The sequence below is a fragment of the Oncorhynchus gorbuscha genome, linkage group LG13 (genome assembly GCF_021184085.1).
Source record: "Oncorhynchus gorbuscha isolate QuinsamMale2020 ecotype Even-year linkage group LG13, OgorEven_v1.0, whole genome shotgun sequence".
In the NCBI taxonomy this organism is placed as follows: domain Eukaryota; kingdom Metazoa; phylum Chordata; class Actinopteri; order Salmoniformes; family Salmonidae; genus Oncorhynchus; species Oncorhynchus gorbuscha.
Genome location: NC_060185.1, coordinates 48,863,210 through 48,886,320, shown reverse-complemented (window position 1 = coordinate 48,886,320; position 23,111 = coordinate 48,863,210). Strand labels below are relative to the sequence as shown.

The window sequence follows — 23,111 nt, the reverse complement described above, 5'->3', positions numbered from 1 at the left end:
GGCAACCATTGAAGAACAAACACCATTGAAAATACAACCCACATTTATGTATATTTGTTTTCCCTGTAATGTCTTTAATTCTTTTGGAACTTTTATGAGTGTAATGTTCACTGTTAATTTGTATTGTTAATTTCACCTTTGTTTATTATCTAGTTCACTTGCTTCGGTAATGTTAGCATGTGTTTTCCATGCCAATAAAGCCGTTAAATTGGAGAGGTGAGGGGGAGAAAGGTGGTGGAAGAGGAAAAGAAGTAGAGGTAGAAAGAGAAAGGAGCAGTGAAGTAAAATGTTTTTTTCTTCTCACAAATTGTGTCTGTGGTGTGGGTTGGGCCGCACAGTAGAGTGCGATAGTCCTGAACCTTTCATTTAATGTATTATTCAAGACTACTGTATATGCACAGGTGATTTGAGCTTTTGAGAGAATCTCTCTTTCAGATATGACTTCCACCCTGTAGAAATGCGAAATATGAACTTGTCTATCTTCAGGAACATCTCAGTAGTTAGCAGTTTTACAATGTTGTAGAGATGTTCTTCTCATGACTACACTGACAGACAACACAAAACTCTCTCTCTCTCTCTCTCTCTCTCTCTCTCTCTCTCTCTCTCTCTCTCTCTCTCTCTCTCTCTCTCTCTCTCTCTCTCTCTGTCTAGCTGTCTCTTGATTTTTAGTCTGCCTCTCTTTTCTCTCTCTCTGTCATCTCTCTCGCTCTTTCCCCTCTCTGTCTTTCGATCTCCTGATCACCTCTCCTCTGTCTCTCTCCTTCACTTTCACAATGTCTGCCTCTCCCCTAATTCCCAGCGTTTAAAGTGGCGATGGCTTTTAAGGGAAGTTAATTGCACTCAAATTATGGTTGACCGCAGAAGGAGCGACAGAGAGAGAGACACAGGGAGCGAGGGAGGGAGCGAGCGAGGGAGCGAGGGATTGCAGAGTGAGAGGATAATTGCGGTGGAGAAGGACGTTGCGATTATGGCCGCTTTTTCTCTCCCGTCTGTCGTCTCAAACTCTGTCTGTTCCGACAGGGGTAACAGACACACGCACACTCTTGGATAACCATCAGAATTGGAGCTCAGTAAACAAGTTGCTATGTGATGAGTTTCACATATGAAAAGATTACTAGCATAAGTAAACTTGAGTAAAAAAGAGAAAAATAAAACAAGTCAGGTCCAAAATGATTGGCACCCTTGATAAAGATGAGCTAAAACAAGACTTTATCAAATAAATAATACAATAAGCTATAGTTGCTGAAAGAAAATGGAAAACTCGTATTTTTAAACAATTGCTCAGAGAAAGAGAAATATTTTTTTCTCTAAAAATGATTGCCATGCCTGTTTTCAAAAACTTTCACTGAGACATTTTATGAAATGTTTTACGAGATTGGAGGACACATTTGGGAGGGATCTTAGACAATTCCACTGGTGTGCGTGGCCAAAGAGCTCTATTTTCATGTCACCCAACAAATGTAAATCCCTGGAATTTGCTAAACGGCATTGGCACTTGAATTTGAACCGATGCTATGGTAAAATCCCATGGAAATACAGTCCTTTGGCAATGCACAGCAGTGGAATTGTCTAAGATCCCTCCCAAATGTGTACCTCAAACCTACTGTAAAATATGGCGGTGTATCTTTGATGTTATGGGGTTATTTTGTTTCCACTAGTCCTGGCACCCATGTTAAGGTTACAATGGTATCATGAACTTCACCTAGAACTAGGACATTTTAGCCAAAAACCTGGTTGCCTCTTTTAGAAACATGGCCACTAGTGGATATTCCAGCAAAGACAACAACCCCAAACACACATCAAAATCCACAAAGAAATGGTTCATTTGGCTACAAATTCAACAATGTGCAATGGCCATCTCAGTCTCCGGCCTTGAACTGCATTGAAAATCTGTGGTTTGAATTGAAGAGGGCCGTCCATAAGACCTGGTGAGGAATATCAACTGGAAAGATTCTGTACGGAGGAAGGTTCTAAGATCTCTAATAATACAGTGCCTTCAGAAAGTATTCAGACCTCTTGACTTATTTCCATTTTTGCGTTACTGCCTGAATTCAAAATGGATTAAGTAGATGTTTTGTCTCACCCATCGACACACAATACCACATACCCACCATACCTTTCTTCGCTATGCAATCTGGTTTCAGAGCTGGTCATGGGTGCACCTCAGCCACGCTCAAGGTCCTAAGCGATATCTTTAACCGCCATCGATAAGAAACAATACTGTGCAGCCGTATTCATTGACCAGGCCAAGGCCTTTGACTCTGTCAATCACCACATCCTCATCGGCAGACTCGATAGCCTTGGTTTCTCAAATGACTGCCTCGCCTGGTTCACCAACAACTTCTCTGATAGAGTTAAGTGTGTCAAATCGGAGGGCCTGTTGTCCGGACCTCTGGCAGTTTCTATGGGGGTGCCACAGGGTTCAATTCTTGGACCGACTCTCTTCTCTGTATACATCAATGATGTCGCTCTTGCTGCTGGTGAGTCTCTGATCCACCGCTACGCAGATGACACCATTCTGTATACTTCTGGCCCTTCTTTGGACACTGTGTTAACAACCCTCCAGATGAGCTTCAATGCCATACAACTCTCCTTCCGTGGCCTCCAATTGCTCTTAAATACAAGTAAAACTAAATGCATGCTCTTCAACCGATCGCTGCCTGCACCTGCCCGCCCGTCCAACATCACGACTCTGGACGGTTCTGACTTAGAATATGTGGACAACTACAAATACCTAGGTTTCTGGTTAGACTGTAAACTCTCCTTCCAGACTCACATTACATCTCCAATCCAAATGTAAATCTAGAATCGGCTTCCTATTTCATAACAAAGCATCCTTCACTCATGCTGCCAAACATACCCTCGTAAAACTGACCATCCTACCAATCCTCGACTTCGGCGATTTACAAAATAGCCTCCAATACCCTACTCAATAAATTGGATGCAGTCTATCACAGTGCCATCCGTTTAGTCACCAAAGCCCCATATACTACCCAGCACTGCGGCCTGTACGCTCTCGCTGGCTGGCCCTCGCTTCATACTCTTCGCCAAACCCACTAGTTCCAGGTCATCTACAAGACCCTGCTAGGTAAAGTCAACCCTTATCTCAGCTCGCTGGTCACCATAGCAGCACCCACCTGTAGCACGGGCTCCAGCAGGTATATCTCTCTGGTCACCCCCAAAACCAATTCTTCCTTTGGCCGCCTCTCCTTCCAGTTCTCTGCTGCCAATGACTGGAACGAACTACAAAAATCTCTGAAACTGGAAACACTTATCTCCCTCACTAGCTTTAAGCACCAGCTGTCAGAGCAGCTCACAGATTACTGCACCTGTACATAGCCCATCTATAATTTAGCCCAAACAACTACCTCTCCCCCTACTGTATTCATTCATTTATTTGTTTTGCTCCTTGCACCCCATTATTTCTATCTCTACTTTGCACATTCTTCCACTGCAAATCTACCATTCCAGTGTTTTACTTGCTATATTCTATTTACTTCGCCACCATGGCCTTTTTTTTGCCTTTACCTCCCTTATCTCACCTCATTTGGTCCCATTGTATATATACTTATTTTTCTAATGTATTATTGACTGTATGTTTGTTTTACTCCATGTGTAGCTGTGTTGTTGTATGTGTCGAACTGCTTTGCTTTATCTTGGCCAGGTCGCAGTTGTAAATGAGAAGTTGTTCTCAACTTGCCTACCTGGTTAAATAAAGGTGAAATAAATAAAATAAATATAAAATTACAAAGTGGAAACATGGTTTTGGAATCTTTAGCAAAATGGTTGAAAATTAAATACATAAATCTCTCATTTATGTACGGTGCATTTGGAAAATATTCAGACCCCTTGACTTTTCCATATTTTGTTATGTTTACAACCTTATTCTAAAATGGATAAATAGTTTTTTCCCCTCATCAATCTACACACAATACCCCATGATGACAAAGCAAAAACTGTTTTTTAGAAATGTATTAAAAATAACAAATGGAAATACAGTATCACAGTATTCAGACTCTTTACTTAGTACTTTGTTGAAGCACATTTGGCAGCGATTACAGCCTCGAGTCTTCTTGGGTGTGACGCTACAAGCTTGGCCCACCTGTATTTGGGGAGTTTCTCCCATTCTTCTCTGCAGATCCTCTCAAGCTCTGTCAGGTTGAATGGGGAGCGTCGCTGCAGCGCTATTTTCATATGTTCGATTGAGCATCACTCTGTACCATCACTCATTCATATATCCTTATGTACATGTTCCTTATCCCCATACACTGTGTATAAGACAGTAGTTTTGGAATTGTTAGTTAGATTACTTGTTGGTTATCACTGCATTGTCGGAACTAGAAGCACAAGCATTTCGCTACACTCGCATTAACATCTGCTAACCATGTGTATGTGACAAATACAATTTGATTTGATTTTGATTTTATTTTTTATTTGATTTGAGTTGAAGTCTGGGCTCTTGGCTGGGCCACTCAAGGACATTCAAAGACTTGTCCCGAAAGCCACTCCTGCATTGTCTTGGCTGTGTGCTTAGAGTCATCGTCCTGTTGGAAGGTGAACCTTCACACCCAGTCTGAGGTCCTGAGTGTTCTGGAGTAGGTTTTCATCAAGGGTCTCTTTGTACTTTGCTCCATTCATCTTTCCCTTGATCCTGACTAGTCTCCCAGACGTGACACTTGGCATTCAGGCCAAAGAGTTCAATCTTGGTTTTATCAGACCAGAGAATCTTGTTTCTTATGGTCTGTCCTTTAGGTGCCTCTTTGGTAAACTCCAAGCGGGCTGTCATGTGCCTTTTACTGAGGAGTGGCTTCTGTCTGGCCACTCTACCATAAAAGCTTGATTGCTGGAGTGCTGCAGAATTTTTGTCTTTCTGGAAGTTTCTCCCATCCCCGCAGAGGAACTCCGGAGCTCTGTCAGAGTGACCATCGGGTTCTTGATCACCTCCCTGACCAACACCATTCTCCCCCGATTGCTCAGTTTGCTCAGACCGGGCAGCCAGCTCTAGGAAGAGTCTTGGTGGTTCCAAACTTTTCCATCTAAGAATGATGAAAGCACTGTGTTCTTTGGGTACCTGAAATGCTGCAGAAATGTTTTGGTACTCTTCTCCAGATCTGTGCCTCGACACAATCCTGTCTCGGAGCTCTACGGACAATTCCTTCAACCTCGCGGCTTGGTTTTTGCTCTGACATGCACTGTCAACTGTGGGACCTTATATAGACAGGTGTGTGCCTTTCCAAATCATGTCCAATCAATTGAATTTACCACAGGTGGACTCCAATCAAGTTGTAGAAACATCTCAAGGATGATCAATGGAAACAGGATGCACCTGAGCTCAATTTATAATTTCATAGCAAAGGGTCTGAATACTTATGTAAATGAGGTATTTCAGTTTTTTGTTTATGTATACATTTGCAAACATTTCTAAAAACCTGTTTCCGCTTTGTCATTATGGGGCATTGTGTGTAGATTGATAAAGAAAATGTAATCCATTTTAGAATAAGGCTGTGTAGTAAAAAGTCTAGGGTTCTGAATACGTTCTGAATGTACTGTAAGTATTCACACCCCTGAGTCAGTGCATGTTAGAATCACCTTTGTCAGTGATTACAGCGGTGACTCTTTCTGGTTAAGTCTTTAAGAGCTTTAGACACCTGGATTGGACAATATTTGCACATCAATCTTTTCAAATTTCTTCAAGTTGGTTGTTGATCATTACTAGACAGCCATTTTCAAGTCTTGCCATAGACCTTCAAGACGATTTAAGCTGTAACTAGGCCACTCAGGAACATTTCATGACGTCTTGGTAAGCAACTCCAGTGTACAATATATTTGGCCCCGTGTTTTGGATTATTGTCTTGCTGAAAGGTGAATATGTCTCCCATTGTCTGTTGTAAAGCAGACAATGACGTTTTCCTCTAGGATTTTGCCTGTGCTTAGCTCTATTCTGTTAATTTTTATCCTAAAAAACTCCCTAGTACTTGCCAATGACCAGCATACCCATAACATGATGCAGCCACCACCATGCTTGAAAATATGAAGAGTTGTACTCAGTGATGTGTTGTGTTGGATTTGCTCCAAATATAACGCTTTGTATTCAAGACATAAAGTTAATTTCTCTGCCACAATTTTGGCAGTTTTACTTTAGTGCCTTATTGCAAACAAGATGCATGTTCAGGAATATTTCTATTCTGTACACGCTTACTTTTTTTACTATGCCAATTAGGTTAGTAATTGTGGAGTAAATACAATGTGGTTGATCCATCCTCAGTGTTCTCCTATCACAGCCATTAAACTCTAACTGTTTTAAAGTCACCATTGGCCTCATGGTGAAATCCCCGAGCGGTTTCCTTCCTCTCCTGCAACTTAGGAAGGACGCCTGTATCCTTTGTATGCAACTTACATTTTTACTACTTTACTTATTTAGGCTAGCCAATCCAAACATAATTCTACTTTGACATAATGGGTTATTGTGTGACACAAAATCTCATTTTAATCCATTTTGAATTCAGGCTGAAACACAACAAATTCTGGAAAAAGTCAAGGGGTGTGAATACTTTCTGAAGACACTATTTAATGAGGCAAGTCAGTTAAGAACAAATTCTTATTTACAATGACGGCCTACTGGTGAACAGTGGGTTAACTGCTTTGTTCAGGGGCAGAACAACAGACTTTCACCTTGTCAGCTCGGGGATTCGAACCAGCAACCTTTCTGTTACTGGCCCAACGCTCTAACCACTAAGCTGCTATACGTTATCCAAGCTCATACTTTGTTCGTTATCCTCGCATGGTGAGGTGTTGAACGGTATTAGAAAGCAGGTTGCCACTCATGTAGACCCATATGTTTTTGAGAAAAATCAAAATATGACTTCAAACTAAACTATTTATCTGAGCAATTGTAATGGTATAAAATACTATAATAGTCAACAAATGTTTTGCATACATACAATATAGCTCAGTATTTGTATTTTTTGTTTACTAGTTTTTTTGCTTATCTTTTTCAAGGGTGTCAATCATTTTGGACTTGACTGTATTTGGTCCCCGTGGTAACTTCATAACTTGTTTAAAAGGTCGACAGCTAGGGGGTGGGAAATGACAAATTCAAAAAAAGAGAGAGGTGGGGATGAATGGGTGAACTTGGACTAAATTATGTATCGAACAGACGCATAAAAATCAAGCAATTAAATGCCTCTCTTCTATCAGTGCAGAACATCAGGAAGACCCCAACATTGACCTGCGACATTGACCTGCGACATTGACCTGCGAGTCACACTGAAATTAATGTGGACGCTTCATCCCATTCCTCAAATGAAATGAAACCACGGAGAGCAAATCTAGCCAAGCTAATGAAAAGTCAATGTGATAGAAAGTACCCCAAGAGCTCTCCTATGACACACACACACACACACACACACACACACACACACACACACACACACACACACACACACACACACACACACACACACACACACACACACACACACACACACACACACACACACACACACAACCTGTTGAGGCTGTTTTGGTTTCATGGCCACCCAATTGTGTGACCCCAGGCATGGCAGGCAGGCGGGTGGAGTGACTGTAGTAAATGGATCTGTGTGTAGACTCATCCGTCAGCCCCACTGGCCTCATGTCACACCCACCATTTCCTCAGGCCCCCTGACAGTATTCACCGCCACTGATCACCAGCAGCATCTCCAGGGACCCACGGGGGGGGGGTGCGATGCTGTGTGTTATGATGATGGGGGTTGGTACCAGACCCCCAGTGGGCCAGCCCTCTCCCCGTAGCCCCACTAGGGTCCAGGCAGGCAGGCAGAGCGACAGGGTCCCCTCCCCCTCTGGGTTAGCTTCTGAGTTGTGGCTGTAAGGTCCCCAGCCCCAGACCCCCTTTCAACCTGAATGGACCAGCCTCATTGATATTCCTACGCTTTCACACAAGGGGACCCCAATCTCACAATGGCACTGTGGCTTTGTCCTGCAACTGTGTATTTATGAGTGTGTGTGTGTGTGTGTGTGTGTGTGTGTGTGTGTGTGTGTGTGTGTGTGTGTGTGTGTGTGTGTGTGTGTGTGTGTGTGTGTGTGTGTGTGTGTGTGTGTGTGTGTGTGTGTGTGTGTGTGGTGGGCGATTTGTATGTGTGTACAAGTCTACTGGAATGCCTTCTGTTCTGTTGGCTGACCGATGGCAGGGACACGACAAAGAGACGGATGGGGGATGGATGTGTGCCCCCCAACCCCCTCACCTCCGTGTTCAGTTGTAACCCAGAACAGCACTTTAATTTTGCTGTCATAACGTGTATTGATTTCCCAAAGCCTTGCAACGACACATGGACGTCTGGTGATCCCTACACACACTCACGCACTCGCACGCATGCACACACACATTAACACAAACACTGCCGCTGCCTGCTCAGAGCACAGTGTTCAAAAACAAACCTGGTAGAGCCACATATGTGCACACACACACACACACACACACACACACACACACACACACACACACACACACACACACACACACACACACACACACACACACACACACACACACACACACACACACACACACACACACACACACACTCTCTTTATGAAATAAAACTGTAAAAACTTGATTTGTGGATTCTTCCCCCATCTCTCTCCTCTCTTTCTCTCTCTCGCTCTCCCTCTCTTGCACAGTGACACACACACACACACACACACACACACACACACACACACACACACACACACACACACACACACACACACACACACACACACACACACACACACACACACACACACACACACACACACACACACACACACACACACACACACACACACACATAATCTCCATCCATCTTTCTCCCTCTCTGTCTCTGTCTATCTCGGTTTCTCTCTCCGTCTCGTTTTGTTCTATTTCTCTCTTCCTGTCAGTTGTAATTACCTATGTAAACAGCTCTACTTTGATGGCAATGCTTCTGTGATAGCTTGTGTTTGGGGTGCATAAGGAGTGGTGAGGCTGTGTGGAGCGTGCGTGTGTGTGAGCGTGTGCAAGGATTGCCTGTGTGTGTGCACATGTGCGTGTGTGTGTTAGAAACACAGCCATTTCCCAAGGACGAGCTAAATCAACTACACTACTATTCCAAAAAAAGATTGAAAGTATAACTTCAAGTTGCAGGCTAACAATGAAGTGTCTGTTAAAAGTAATGAGCTGCCTCCTGTCTCTGATCTGTGTTGATCTTTTGGGTGTTGATCTGTTGGGTGTTGATCTGTTGTGTGTTGATCTGTTGTGTGGTGATCTGTTGTGTGGTGATCTGTTGGGTGTTGATCTGTTGGGTGTTGATCTGTTGCGTGGTGATCTGTTGCGTGGTGATCTGTTGGGTGGTGATCTGTTGTGTGGTGATCTGTTGGGTGTTGATCTGTTGGGTGTCGATCTGTTGGGTGTCGATCTGTTGTGTGGTGATCTGTTGGGTGTTGATCTGTTGGGTGATGATCTGTTGGGTGGTGATCTGTTGGGTGTTGATCTGTTGGGTGTTGATCTGTTGTGTGGTGATCTGTTGAGTGTCGATCTGTTGGGTGTCGATCTGTTGGGTGTCGATCTGTTGGGTGTCGATCTGTTGTGTGGTGATCTGTTGGGTGTTGATCTGTTGTGTGTTGATCTGTTGTGTGGTGATCTGTTGTGTGGTGATCTGTTGGGTGTCGATCTGTTGGGTGTCGATCTGTTGGGTGTCGATCTGTTGGGTGTCGATCTGTTGGGTGTTGTTCTGTTGTGTGGTGATCTGTTGAGTGTCGATCTGTTGGGTGTCGATCTGTTGAGTGTCGATCTGTTGAGTGTCGATCTGTTGGGTGTCGATCTGTTGGGTGTCGATCTGTTGGGTGTCGATCTGTTGTGTGGTGATCTGTTGGGTGTCGATCTGTTGTGTGGTGATCTGTTGTGTGTCGAATCTGTTGGGTGTCGATCTGTTGGGTGTCGATCTGTTGTGTGGTGATCTGTTGGGTGTCGATCTGTTGGGTGTCGATCTGTTGTGTGTCGATCTGTTGTGTGTCGATCTGTTGGGTGTCGATCTGTTGTGTGGTGATCTGTTGGGTGTTGATCTGTTGTGTGGTGATCTGTTGTGTGGTATCTGTTGTGTGTCGATCTGTTGTGTGTCGATCTGTTGGGTGTCGATCTGTTGTGTGGTGATCTGTTGGGTGTTGATCTGTTGTGTGGTGATCTGTTGTGTGGTGATCTGTTGGGTGTCGATCTGTTGGGTGTCGATCTGTTGGGTGTTGATCTGTTGGGTGTTGATCTGTTGTGTGGTGATCTGTTGGGTGTCGATCTGTTGTGTGGTGATCTGTTGGGTGTCGATCTGTTGGGTGTCGATCTGTTGTGTGGTGATCTGTTGGGTGTCGATCTGTTGGGTGTCGATCTGTTGTGTGTCGATCTGTTGTGTGTCGATCTGTTGTGTGTCGATCTGTTGGGTGTCGATCTGTTGGGTGTCGATCTGTTGGGTGTCGATCTGTTGGGTGTCGATCTGTTGTGTGTTGATCTGTTGTGTGGTGATCTGTGTCCCTGCAGTGCGACGCTCCTCCCACTCTCTGGCTACTGACATGTTTGAACAGCACCTGGGAGCACACCTGTTACAGGTAAACATCACACACACACGGACGCGGACACACACACACACCCACACACACGCAGACACACACACACACACACAGGCTCCTCTTAAAATCACTGTGTTTCATCTCAAGTGGATTTATTATATTAACCTTTATTCCCGTGTCGTTGAGAACAAACAGTCGTTGAGAATAGCACACGTTTAGCCAGGTTATTCAAGAGGCACATTCTCTGAACATTTGTTTGTTGCCATGTTTAATCTATTTCAATGTTTTTCCATCAATAATCAAATATTCAACCACGCAAAAATGATTACTGTTATAACGTGCTGTAATTGTTCATGGGATAAGGTAGCCATATTTATTCCCGTGACAGTCGGACAGTGGGATGCTGCTTCTCTGTGTCACGTCTCCTCCTGCGTTTACGGACGCGCATGAACCCCCTCTGATGTCTCCTCGTGATCACCATCTGCACTCTGGCGAGTCAACACTCGTTTAAAAAAAATAAATAACATGTTGTTTTTTTTAAACAGCCGACGCCGCCCCGCGGTAGAACTATCAATGACCTTCAAACACCAATAAATATCTGTGGAGTACAGAAACGAGAAAGAGGGCGATAAAGTGAGAGAGGGAAAGAAGATAGAAGTGAAAGAGGCGGGGTGTATATAGAATGTCCTGAATGTGAGAGGTATGCCGAGACAAAAGCCTGCCGTCTGCGCCGAACGTTCTGAGGGGGAACGGCACTGATGGAAATCAAATTAGCGCTTCAGAACACGCTAGGATTCTTTCCTCTTGCCATACCTCTGTCAGTAATAGCTTGATAATTGCACTTTATTTCTCCGCCATTCAGCCGGGCTCGCCGCGCCCCACCCCCCGGCCACCGCATTTGCATACCGAATGTGTCAGTTGCATAAATTACCGCCACTTTAGCTCTGCCGCCAAAATAGCAATCTTTCATCGGGGCAAAGTGGCCCGAGCTTCCCAGCACACCACTACTCAGTTGTGTGGAAGCTTGTTATTACAACAAATATTATTCTGTGAAGGAGTCCTTCCTAATAGGGTGGCTGTATACCTTATCACTTATCATCATAATCACCACTCCCTGTCTCTACCTCCTGTCTCTACCTACCGGTGTCTCTGGTCAGCAGACAGACACAACACAACAGGAAACACCATGGCGTCCTACCGTTATTAACACTGATTGAAACAGCCCCGCTGGTGTCTGCCTGCTCTGTGTTTAATGTGCCTTGTTGACTCTCTGAACAGGCTGGTGGTGTTTACCAGTAGTGTGTCGTGTGTACCTGAGGGGCCAGCCAGACAGGACTGTTGGTGGGGATGGGGGGGAGGTGGGAGAGACTGAGCGGTAAAGGGCTGGTTGTTGGTGGTTCTCCAGCGGCAGGCAGCAGCTCATTGTAATTTGCTCAATACACACTAATTGCTCTAATTTGTCTGTCTGGCTGTGCGCGCGCGTGTGTGTGTGTGTGTGTGTGTGTGTGTGTGTGTGTGTGTGTGTGTGTGTGTGTGTGTGTGTGTGTGTGTGTGTGTGTGTGTGTGTGTGTGTGTGTGTGTGTGTGTGTGTGTGTGTGTGTGTGTGTGTGTGTGTGTGTGTGTGTGTGTGTGTGTGTGTGTGTGTGTGTGTGTGTGTGTGTGTGTGTGTGTGTGTGTGTGTGTGTGTGTGTGTGTGTTGCTTCCACAGTCTCTGGACGGCTTTGTGTTTGTGGTAAGCTCGGAGGGACGATTCCTCTACATATCAGAGACTGTTTCCATCTACCTGGGCCTCTCACAGGTAAGGCCTTCTGTACACAGACACACACACACACACACACACACACACACACACACACACACACACACACACACACACACACACACACACACACACACACACACACACACACACACACACACACACACACACACACACACACACACACACACACACACACACTCAGTAACTCATACAGGCTACTCCCATCATCTCTCTTTTCATATCAGATGTTGTAATGTGTTTGGGGGTGTTCCCACCTTTATGTGTGTCTGACTGTTCTCTTGTGCTTGTCTCTCTAGTTCCCCCCTCTCTCCCTCTCTCCTTCTCTCTCCCCCCCCCCCTTCCAGGTGCTCACCTCTGTTGATTGCCTGTGGCCCCTTGTACTGTGAATGTTAAGACCTGCCATTTCGACCAGATGCATAAATAATAACAGTAATTACTGGCCCAGCAATCAAAGTGTCGCCCCTGCGCACAGGGCCTGTCTAGGGGAGCAAATCGATAGGCATCTTAAAAGCCCCATTGATTGTGGGGAGGAGAAAAAAACACCAAGGGGGATGGGGAGACAGATAGAGATAGTGAGAGAGGAGGAGGAGGAGGAGAGGAGGGGAGTGATAAGATATGTTTGGAAGAAAAAAACATGGAGGATACAGAATGAGAGAGAGAAAAGAGGGAGGACATTACTGTAGCGGTGGTGTTTGAGTGGATTTTAAAAGGGGGAATTTGGGTGTGATTGGGAGTCCGCCCCAGTTGGATTTGGACTGTCCTAGTAGTGGTGTGTGTGTGTGTGTGTGTGTGTGTGTGTGTGTGTGTGTGTGTGTGTGTGTGTGTGTGTGTGTGTGTGTGTGTGTGTGTGTGTGTGTGTGTGTGTGTGTGTGTGTGTGTGTGTGTGTGTGTGTGTGTGTGTGTGTGTGTGCCGGTTTGTTTGCGTCACAGTTCGGTATATCTCCTGTTAACTGTTGGTAAACACAAACTTAAAATCTAATTATGAAATATATCTGAACAGATGTGAGGAGACTACACAGCCAAATGGCAATGGATAGAGAGAAAGAAATAACGCACTGGGGATTTTGGTATGCAAATAGAGCTTAAATGTGCAGTTGAAGTGAAATGCATCATGGGACTGAATAGGTAAACAACAAAGGCCATTCTTATTCATTAAACAGATGGCCTCACTAGTCAAATCTCCTCAAACAGAACTAAACCCACCGGCCTTAAAAAAACGAAATTACAATCGAGATTTACCTTAATTCCAAAACACACACTACCACGTTTTGAAGCTGACAGAGAGAGAGAAGGACTGAAAGACAAAAGGAGAGAGGGACGTAGGTGGGAGAAAGGCCATGCACACTTTAATAGAACAAATCCCTGTCTCTCAGGGAGGAGAGACAGAGCGAGAGAGAAGAAAAACAAGTGAGAATGGAAATGTATCTGGTGGTTGTTGTTGGAGGACATGGATCCCCCTGTGGACCGCCCTGTCCTGTCCCCCCAGCCTAACCCCTCTGCCCCGGCTTACCCACGGGCCCCCTCTCCAGACAGTGGGGTTTCTTAGACAGGCTTAGCCCAGGTCAGGCACCTTGACCAAGGGCACAGCCCACCGTCCGCTCCCCTGCTACCTGGAGGTGATCATGTCCCTCACCCCGGTTCTCCTGGCCGGGGAGAGGCCAGCTCTGAACCCAGGACCCCAGGTCCTACTTCTCAACCCCCCTCACCTCCTACATGGCAGGATGGAGGATGGGGGAATTGATCCTGGACTGGTTAGTATGCAGCCCCCATCACTCCCCCTCCCTCTCTCCTCTTCCATCCGTCAGCAGCGGGCTGAGAGTGTGTTGTGGACGACTGCCCGGATGCCTCATACATATTAAAGCACCCTGCTATTATTTATATCAGGTCTCCTTCTATCTCACCCCCCCACCTCACACACGATACCTGTGTCTTTCTCTGTCTCCCTCGCTCTCCTTTCACTCTACTCTCTCTCTCTCTTCCTCTATTTTTCAGCTGCCTCTTTTCCTCAATAGTTTTCTCTCTCTCTCCTCCCTGTGACTGTAGACTGACAGGTAAAGTACCACAGATGTCTGTATTACCCCTTACTGAGGGAGGGTTAAAGGACTGTGGGAAGCCCGGGGTACTCCAGGGCCGACTTCCTGTCTCTGCCAGGGGATTCCGGTCCGTTTACGTCTCGTTTAGCTCTAGCAACTCATTAACACCGGGCTGTTTTAAAACTTTTATCTCTCCGCCGATCCCTCTTACTTACTCCCCTCCTCTTCCCCTCTGATTATTTTGTTACACTGCAGCGGAGCTAGCCTTCCTTTTTGTCTCTTTGTTCACACTTCATCTGTGCTCCCTCACTCAGCTCTCTGGCTGTGATGTCCTTGAAGGCCTGCTGGAAATCCCATAAAGCCCACACTAAATGGATCTAATCCTTAATAGATGGGTTTGTCCTACAGACAAGGGTGTGAGGCTGCAGGCAGGCAGCCAAGCAGGGAGCAGGCAGCCAAGCAGGGAGCAGGCAGCCAAGCAGGCAGCCAAGCAGGGAGCAAGGCAGGCATGCAGGCGCTTTATCAAATGGAATGGAATCTAACCCACTCTCATTGTGTTTTTATGGATGCCGTGCCAGAGCCTTAAATGCTGTTATTACCACCTTAAATGTTTAGAGTAGGACACTATGACGCAGGAGGATGATGGCTGGGAGGTGTTAGTGGTCTTCATCCCTCTCTGGGAGTGGGCTGGATACGCTCATGCCTATGAATTAATAGGGAATGAATGAACCGATTCAAATAGTCAAATCTGACCTTCAAAAGATGCTGTATCCCTGGTCTCTCTTCGCTTACTTTAATCACCAAATAGATTTGGATCCTTCCGATGTCATGGGTGTATTACTGTAATCTGTGTCTGGCCCCCAGACAGGGGTGTGTGTGTGACAAATGCGTGAGCGACGTCTCCGCTGCAACCTGCTTCACCGCTACATTTGATTGTGTTTAGGTGGAGTTGATGGGCAGCAGTGTGTTTGACTACATCCACCCAGCGGACCATGTGGAGATGGCAGAGCGTCTGGGCATCAGGCCCCACCTGAGGGCCGAGGCTGGCTGCCACGTGGCCCCCGAGAGCGCTTCCAGCTCTGCCTCCACATCCTCACTGGCCGGAACCCCCGAGCCTGGTACGTCTCACGTACACGTCTGTAGGCCTGGACAGATATGGTCCAAATGTGACTGTTCCTGAGTTAACTCTGCCCCCCCCCCCCCCCCCCCCACCCCGTCTCGCTCCATAGCCCCCTCAAGCCCTCTCTCTCCAGGGAACGAACCGCCTGACCGAGGCTTCTTCATCCGTATGAAGTCCACCCTCACCAAGAGAGGCCTCCACGTCAAGTCCTCGGGCTACAAGGTCAGAGTAAGAGACATATATAGAGATATCAAACTCTCCATTCCTAGAAATCATGAAGACTGTGTGTAATGTATAGAGATATCCAACTCTCTATTCCTAGAAATCATGAAGACTGTGTGTAATGTACAGAGATATCCAACTCTCCATTCCTAGAAATCATGAAGACTGTGTGTAATGTATAGAGATATCCAACTCTCTATTCCTAGAAATCATGAAGACTGTGTGTAATGTACAGAGATATCCAACTCTCCATTCCTAGAAATCATGAAGACTGTGTGTAATGTATAGAGATATCCAACTCTCCATTTCTAGAAATCATGAAGTCTGTGTGTAATGTATAGGGTAACAAAATTCCAGCAACTTTCCCCAAATTCCCTGGTTTTACAGAAATGCTGGTTGAAGGATTCCCAGATTTCCTGTTTATTTTTGGATAATCAGAGAATTTTTGAAAAGTTACAAGAATTTTGCAACTCTAGTAATGTACATCTCACAATTCATTTAGTAGAGACACTGTACATATACAACCATGCAGGTTGTTGTAAACTCTATTCTATTGCTGTCAGGTGATCCATGTGACCGGGCGAATCCGCTGTCGCCCTGCCATGGTGCCAGGCTCCGCCCGCTCAGTGCGTCGGCCAATGGGCTTGGTGGCCCTTGCGCACACGCTCCCTCCCTCCACGCTGAACGAGGTGCGCATGGAAAGCCAAATGTTTGTCTTCCGGGTCAACATGGACCTGCAGGTCACCTACTGCGAGAACAGGTACAACTACAGTGACACACAACGACACAGCAACACAACGACACAGCAACACGACGACACACAGGGACAGATGTCTGCACGGGGGGGCACATATGGTAGTATTGTCAAGATGTATGTGGGTGTATTTGATTCAGTTAAGATGGTATGCGTTTGTTTGCCTGTGTATGTGCATCTGTGTGTTTACATCACGTGGATAATACCATCGTTGTTCCCTGTAGGATCTCAGAGTACATGGACCTGAGCCCGGCAGAGGTGGTGGGACACACCTGCTACCACTTCATCCACGTGGAAGACCTGGATAACATCAGACAGAGCCATGAGGACTGTGAGTCACTGCCCGCCGTGTGTGTGTGTGTGTGTGTGTGTGTGTGTGTGTGTGTGTGTGTGTGTGTGTGTGTGTGTGTGTGTGTGTGTGTGTGTGTGTGTGTGTGTGTGTGTGTGTGTGTGTGTGTGTGTGTGTGTGTGTGTGTGTGTGTGTGTGTGTGTGTGTGTGTGTGCCTTTTGAACTGCTAACATTTTTGACTAAGTTCATATTTTGCAATCAGTGCCCTCTGCTGCTAAAGTCCTGTAGTGCTATGCAACCCACTCTTTACTCTGTCTGTCTGTCTGTCTGTCTGTCTGTCTGTCTGTCTGTCTGTCTGTCTCTCTCTCTCTCTCTCCCCCCCAGTGTTGAGGAAGGGTCAGGTGGTGACCGGGTACTACCGTTGGCTCCAGAGGAGAGGAGGTTATCTGTGGGTCCAGTCCTGTGCCACCGTCTCCATCAACCACAAAGCCCCCCACGAACGCAACGTCATCTGGGTCAACTACATCATCAGGTCAGCCCCGTTGCCACGGTAGCAGGTCGAACATGGTGCACAACACATTACGCTCCTAGACAAGGCATCCTACTCCTTCAGTCTACTGTCATTTTTATATACTAAACTGTAATGACCGTATATACATTTGATTACAGAATGTTAATTTACAACACCGGTATGATACAAGTATTCACACATGGATTCAAGGAAATTCTATATTTTCCTTTGTCTCTGTCTCTGTCTCAGGACCCACAACCCCCCAGCTCCTAAACACACATACACACTCCAAGACAAACAGACACACATACACACTCCAAGACAAACAGACACACATACACACTCCAAGACAAACAGACACACATACACACTCCAAGACAAACAGACACACATGCACAGAGCAAGAGAGGAGTCGGACAAAAACAAGGGGGAACAGGCTGAATTACAATACTAATTGGAGCAGCGCTTTATAATTACAACAAATGGATGTCAGAATGTTGGGTCTGAATGGTGTTTTAGTTAATTAGTGCTGTAATTACAAGAGCTCATTAACTTCTCCAGCAGCAGCCCCCCCCCCCCCCTGATCCTGTCTGGGCTCTGTTCTTTACGGCTGGGCTCCTGAGTGGAGCGAGGCTGGCTATGGGAGAGCAGGGGTGTGTGTGTGTACAATTGGGGTGGGGGGGGTTGTAGGATACAGCATCGTGGGTTGGGGTAGCTGATGAGGGGTATTCATGGAGAAGAGGCTGGTTGTTGTTGATAGATGAGGGTAATGGCTGGAAGGAAGTTGATGGGAGACAAAACAAAATACACAATTTAATCTAAGACCATCTCTGTAATGTACTCCATCCATCTTGCTAAATCAGGGGACAAAAACAGTGGTTTGCTGCAACACTAAGAGCTGTAAAAGGGGCCATTGTCTTTTACTTACCGTCTCTCCCTTTCTCTCTCTCTCAGTCGAACAGAGCTCCCAGACACTCCCCTGGATCTGCTGCAGCTCCCAGAGAGTCTGAGGGCGGAGCGTCTGAAAGCCAGCTCCTCCCCTTCGGAACTCACGCCACAAGCCCGGGGTAGGGAACCACACACACACACACACACACACACACACACACACACACACACACACACACACACACACACACACACACACACACACACACACACACACACACACACACACACACACACACACACACACACACACATTTATGGTACACATTGAATCATTCACACAAACATAATTGATGGGATTGTAGGTAGACTAGTGGATAATAGCAATGGGCCAGTAATCAAAAGGTTGCCCGTTCGAATCCCCGAGACCACTAGGTAAACAATTTGTCGATGTGCCCTTTGAGGAAGGCACTTAACTCTAATTGCTCTGGACAAGAGCGTATGCTAAATGACTAAAACGTCAAATGTAATGACACATCCACATTTTTCCTCATGAAAAACATATCTAACTCTTTTCCCTGTCTCCAGGTCCACAGCCAATGAAAAGCTCTGTGTGTAAAGGTGACCCTGACTCTAAACTGAGAGAGATCTATAATCCCGGAGTCCAATCAGGGGACAGGAGGAAGCGTCCGCTGCGGTCTGACTCTGAAGGCGCTCCCCCAGAAACACGGCGTCGCCTGGAAGAGTTCCGCCAGAGAGAGGGGAGTGTGTCCGCCGCCTCAGACCTGGGCAGTGAGAGCGAGGGAGAGGAGAGAGCGTGGGAGCAGGGGGGAGACAGCGCGAGGGTCAAACGAGAGGAGGGGCCTTCGAAACGAGGTGGGGAGACCCCAGTGAGGGGCGGCGGCGTGCACAACGGTCGTGCGGTAATCCAGCACCTGAAGAGTGTAGTGTCCTCGCCTCTCTCTGGTCCCCACAACATCAAGACTGAACATGAGGCACTGGCTGCAGGGGGTCGCTGGACACACACACACACCTCCTCACACACACAACCCCCACCCTCGCACACACACACACCTTGCGGCAGCCTGAACGGCGACAGTCCCCCGACCCCTATCCCGGACTCCTCCTCCAGCAGTGAAGCCCCACCCAAAGGTATTTTCACCCCGCCCTCCCCCGCCATGTCTCCTCCCATGTCCGGCTCCTCCCCTCTACCCTGTGAGGAGCGGGGAATGTTGTCTGGAGGCAGGGGGGGGGCGGGCCGGACTTTGAGCTGTTGCAGAGACTGGCAGCGGGGGGTGCTGCAGGACGGGTGCTGTTCCACCCCCTGACCCTCGGCCCCCAGGGGCCACAGAGCCTGTACGCCCCCAGTACCATCCGCTATGCGCCCCCAGAGCTTCCCCCCTCCCACCCCGGTGCTGAGGGGCTGCGCGCCGACCACCACAAGGGCCCCCCAGCCTTCTTCCCCCACCTCCAGAGGCTGGCCGGCCTGCCCTCCTTCAGTGGGTTCTCCGTCTCGGACAATCCCTTCAACCCCTTCTGTATGAACGGACTGAGGGGGGGCCGCAGGCTCCGAGGAGGACTGAAAGAGAGGAGGGGCTAGAGAGAGAGACATGGGCGGCAGGACACTGGGACATATGGGGTTGGGAAACTGAAGAAAGGACCATTTGCACTGCTTCCGTTGGGGAGTCAGACGGTGTCCGACGCAGGTGACAGGATAGGTGACACTCAAAGTGAACTTTGACACTTGACTTTGCCCCACTAGCTGTCCAAGCTTTGTCCCCCTCTCTGCTCTACCACATCCTCTCTTCGCTGCTGTTAAATGACTGTGCAGTGTTCCATGTCTAAAGCCATATTGTACATAGAGACAGGGCCATGACATACCTTCACTACTCCTTCCTCAGTATTATAACAACTGCTCCTGAGTCTGTCAGACTGACTTCTGTGTGACTGAAGGAGAAAGAAGAAAAAGGGGGGAAAATGGATGACATTTTTTTCACTTGTTTGTGTGAAATACTGAATCGTCTCTTAAACAGAGTTAGAAACTATACTCTGACACAATAGTGGAAATATCGAGGTCTGAGCCGATCTCACGGACGCCCAAAATAATATTCGAACACATCTCGGGTACTCCTTCCTTCCATAAAGGGAACCCCGCTGAAGAGGGTTTGTAACACTGAAAGCACAGAGGAGTGAGAGAGTCCCAGATGACATTCCATTCCACTCTGAGACTGTTCTGTCTGGGGAAGAAAGGTATGGGAGGGGGAACGTACAATACCTCTACTGGCTGGTCACTTTGTAATGTTTTCATTCTTGTAAAAACTGGAAAAATGGTCCTACAGAATGAAGTGGTGTTAAAGACGCTGGGCTGTGCTGTGTATGAGATGAAAGCCATAGTTCTATTATATTGTCATGCTGTTGTCATAGGGTGAAGTGGGAGAGGTGTAAAAACGATTGTCTTGCTAGAGGACATACTTTTGGGAAATGCCACAGTTTAATTCAGAAACCCTCAACAAATGTATTAGAAATAAAGGGTTTAGGGAGGGGTGGGGTGGGGGTGGATCTTATTTTTCCTCTCAATATTTGTCCCGAGCACTTACTGACACTTGTTGTGAACACATAGCACTTCATCTTTGAATTTCCTTGTGTGTATTAAGGATTAAATACAAGAGTGGTCAAGATGAATGACCACAAACGGCCCACAAAATGTAGGGTAATTTAAAGGAAGACCACGGGACTTTAATACATGGTCATTAAACGTGTGGTCGTTCAAATATGACCGTGTGGATTTAGTGCAGTTGGTGGTCAATAAAAAAAGAATCAACTTTTTGTTCTCAAAGTGGAACATCCATATTAGGTCGTTAGAGGTGGGTTGGAAAACAGGGGTCAAATATTCATATATTAAATCATATCAAATATATTAATTTTTTATACTCATCACCAGATTTTCCATACAAAATATTGTGAGGTCATAAAAGAAAGACATCCCAAACTGATATTAAAGAGAGATTAAAATGCCCCGATCGTAAATCGCTATCCTGGTCAAAAAATGAAGTGTTGCTGATGGACTGGGTTGGATGTCGGCTGGACAAGACCGTATCTGGCATACAGGGGGTGGCTCTACCTCAATAAGACCAGATAAAAACCTGAAGCATTACTGTGACTCTAACCTGTTTCTGTTCAAATATCTGTGAATATACCATCCACTTCTGATCTTCCAATTAAAATGAACCAATGTATAAAAACTATCATACTGATGACGATAATCAAATATTTCATTAGAGGAGCACAAGAAACATTTCTGATATCCTTGTTCCGGTGTCTGCCTGGCTGTCGATACGAGTGGGCCGAGGTACTGCCTGGCTGTCGATACGAGTGGGCCGAGGTACTGCCTGGCTGTCGATACGAGTGGGCCGAGGTACTGCCTGGCTGTCGATACGAGTGGGCCGAGGTACTGCCTGGCTGTCGATACGAGTGGGCCGAGGTGCTGCCTGGCTGTCGATACGAGTGGGCCGAGGTACTGCCTGGCTCGAAAACATGCCTTCAAAATGTATCTTAAGATGTCTTGAAAGGTCTCCTAAGTGTCTCAAGTCGTCTCAACTCCGTCTCGAGATGTCACATGGTGATGGCTGAGTATGTACAGTTCCAGTCAAAAGTTTGGACACTCCTACTCATTCAAGGGTTTTTTCTTTATTCTACATTGTAGACTAATAGTGAAGACATCAAAACTATGAAATAACACATGTGGAATCACATAGTAACCAAAAAGGTGTTAAACAAATGAAAGTATATTTTATATTTGAGATTCTTCAAAGTTGCCACCCTTTGCCTTGATGACAGCTTTGCAGACTCTTGGCATTCTCTCAACCAGCTTCATGAGGTGGTTACCTAGAATGCATTTCAATTAACAGGTGTGCCTTGGTAAAGGTTCATTTGTGGACCTTCTTTCCTTCTTAATGCGTTTGAGCCAATCAGTTGTGTTGTGACAAGGTAAGGTGGGTATACAGAAGATATCCCTATTTGGTAAAAGACCAAGTCATATTATGGCAAGAACAGATCAAATAAGCAAAGAGAAACAACAGTCCATCATTACTTTAAGACATAAAGAACTTTGAAAGTTTCTTCAAGTGCAGTCGCAAAAACCATCAAGCACTATGATGAAACTGGCTCTCATGAGGACCGCCACAGGAAAGGATGACCCAGAGTTACCTTTGCTGTAGAGGATAAGTTAATTGGAGTTACCAGCCTCATAAATTGCAGCCCAAATAAATGCTTCACAGAGTTCAAGTAACAGACACATCACAACTGTTCAGAGGAGACTTCCTCTTCATGATCGAATTGCTGCAAAGAAACAACTACTAAAGGACACCAATAATAAGAAGAGACTTGCTTGGGAAGAAATACGAGCAATGGACATTAGATCGGTGGAAATCTGTCCTTTGGTCTCATGGGTCCAAATTTGAGATTTTTGGTTCCAACCACCTTGTGAGACTCAGAGTAGGGGAACGGATGATCTCCGCATGTGTGGTTGCCCCGTGAAGCATGGTGGTGGAGGTGTGATGGTGGTTTGTTGGTAACAATGTCATGGATTCATTTAGAATTCAAGGCACACTTAACCAGCATGGCTACCGCTATACGCCACCCCATCTGGTTTGCACTTAGTGGGACTATAATTTGTTTTTCAACTGGACAATGACCCAACACACCTCCAGGCTGTGTAAGAGCTATTTGACCAAGAAGACGAGTGATGGAGTGCTGCATCAGATGACCTGGCCTCCACAATCACCCGACCCCAATTGAGATGGTTTGGGATGTGGTGGACCGCAGAGTGAAGGAAAAGCAGGCAATACGTGCTCAGCAAATATGAGAGATCCTTCAAGACTGTTGTAAAAGCTTTCCAGGTGAAGCTGGTTGAGAGAATGCCAAGTGTGTGCAAAGC

The 23,111-nt window shown here is 46.4% G+C and overlaps 1 protein-coding gene across 1 annotated transcript in view; it reads left to right on the top strand.

The window, feature by feature from the left end:
* The window catches only part of npas1 (neuronal PAS domain protein 1), a 40,414-nt gene extending 18,823 nt beyond the window's left edge, over positions 1 to 21,591 (top strand). Inside the window, 11 exon segments of the mRNA XM_046294813.1 lie at positions 10,547 to 10,614; positions 12,284 to 12,373; positions 15,335 to 15,509; positions 15,621 to 15,733; positions 16,297 to 16,493; positions 16,712 to 16,818; positions 17,161 to 17,308; positions 18,242 to 18,354; positions 18,764 to 19,416; positions 19,419 to 19,730; positions 19,732 to 21,591. Coding sequence (XP_046150769.1) covers positions 10,547 to 10,614; positions 12,284 to 12,373; positions 15,335 to 15,509; positions 15,621 to 15,733; positions 16,297 to 16,493; positions 16,712 to 16,818; positions 17,161 to 17,308; positions 18,242 to 18,354; positions 18,764 to 19,416; positions 19,419 to 19,730; positions 19,732 to 19,758 — 2,003 coding nt within the window. The 3' untranslated portion in view covers positions 19,759 to 21,591.
* Positions 21,592 to 23,111: the final 1,520 nt, after the last annotated feature.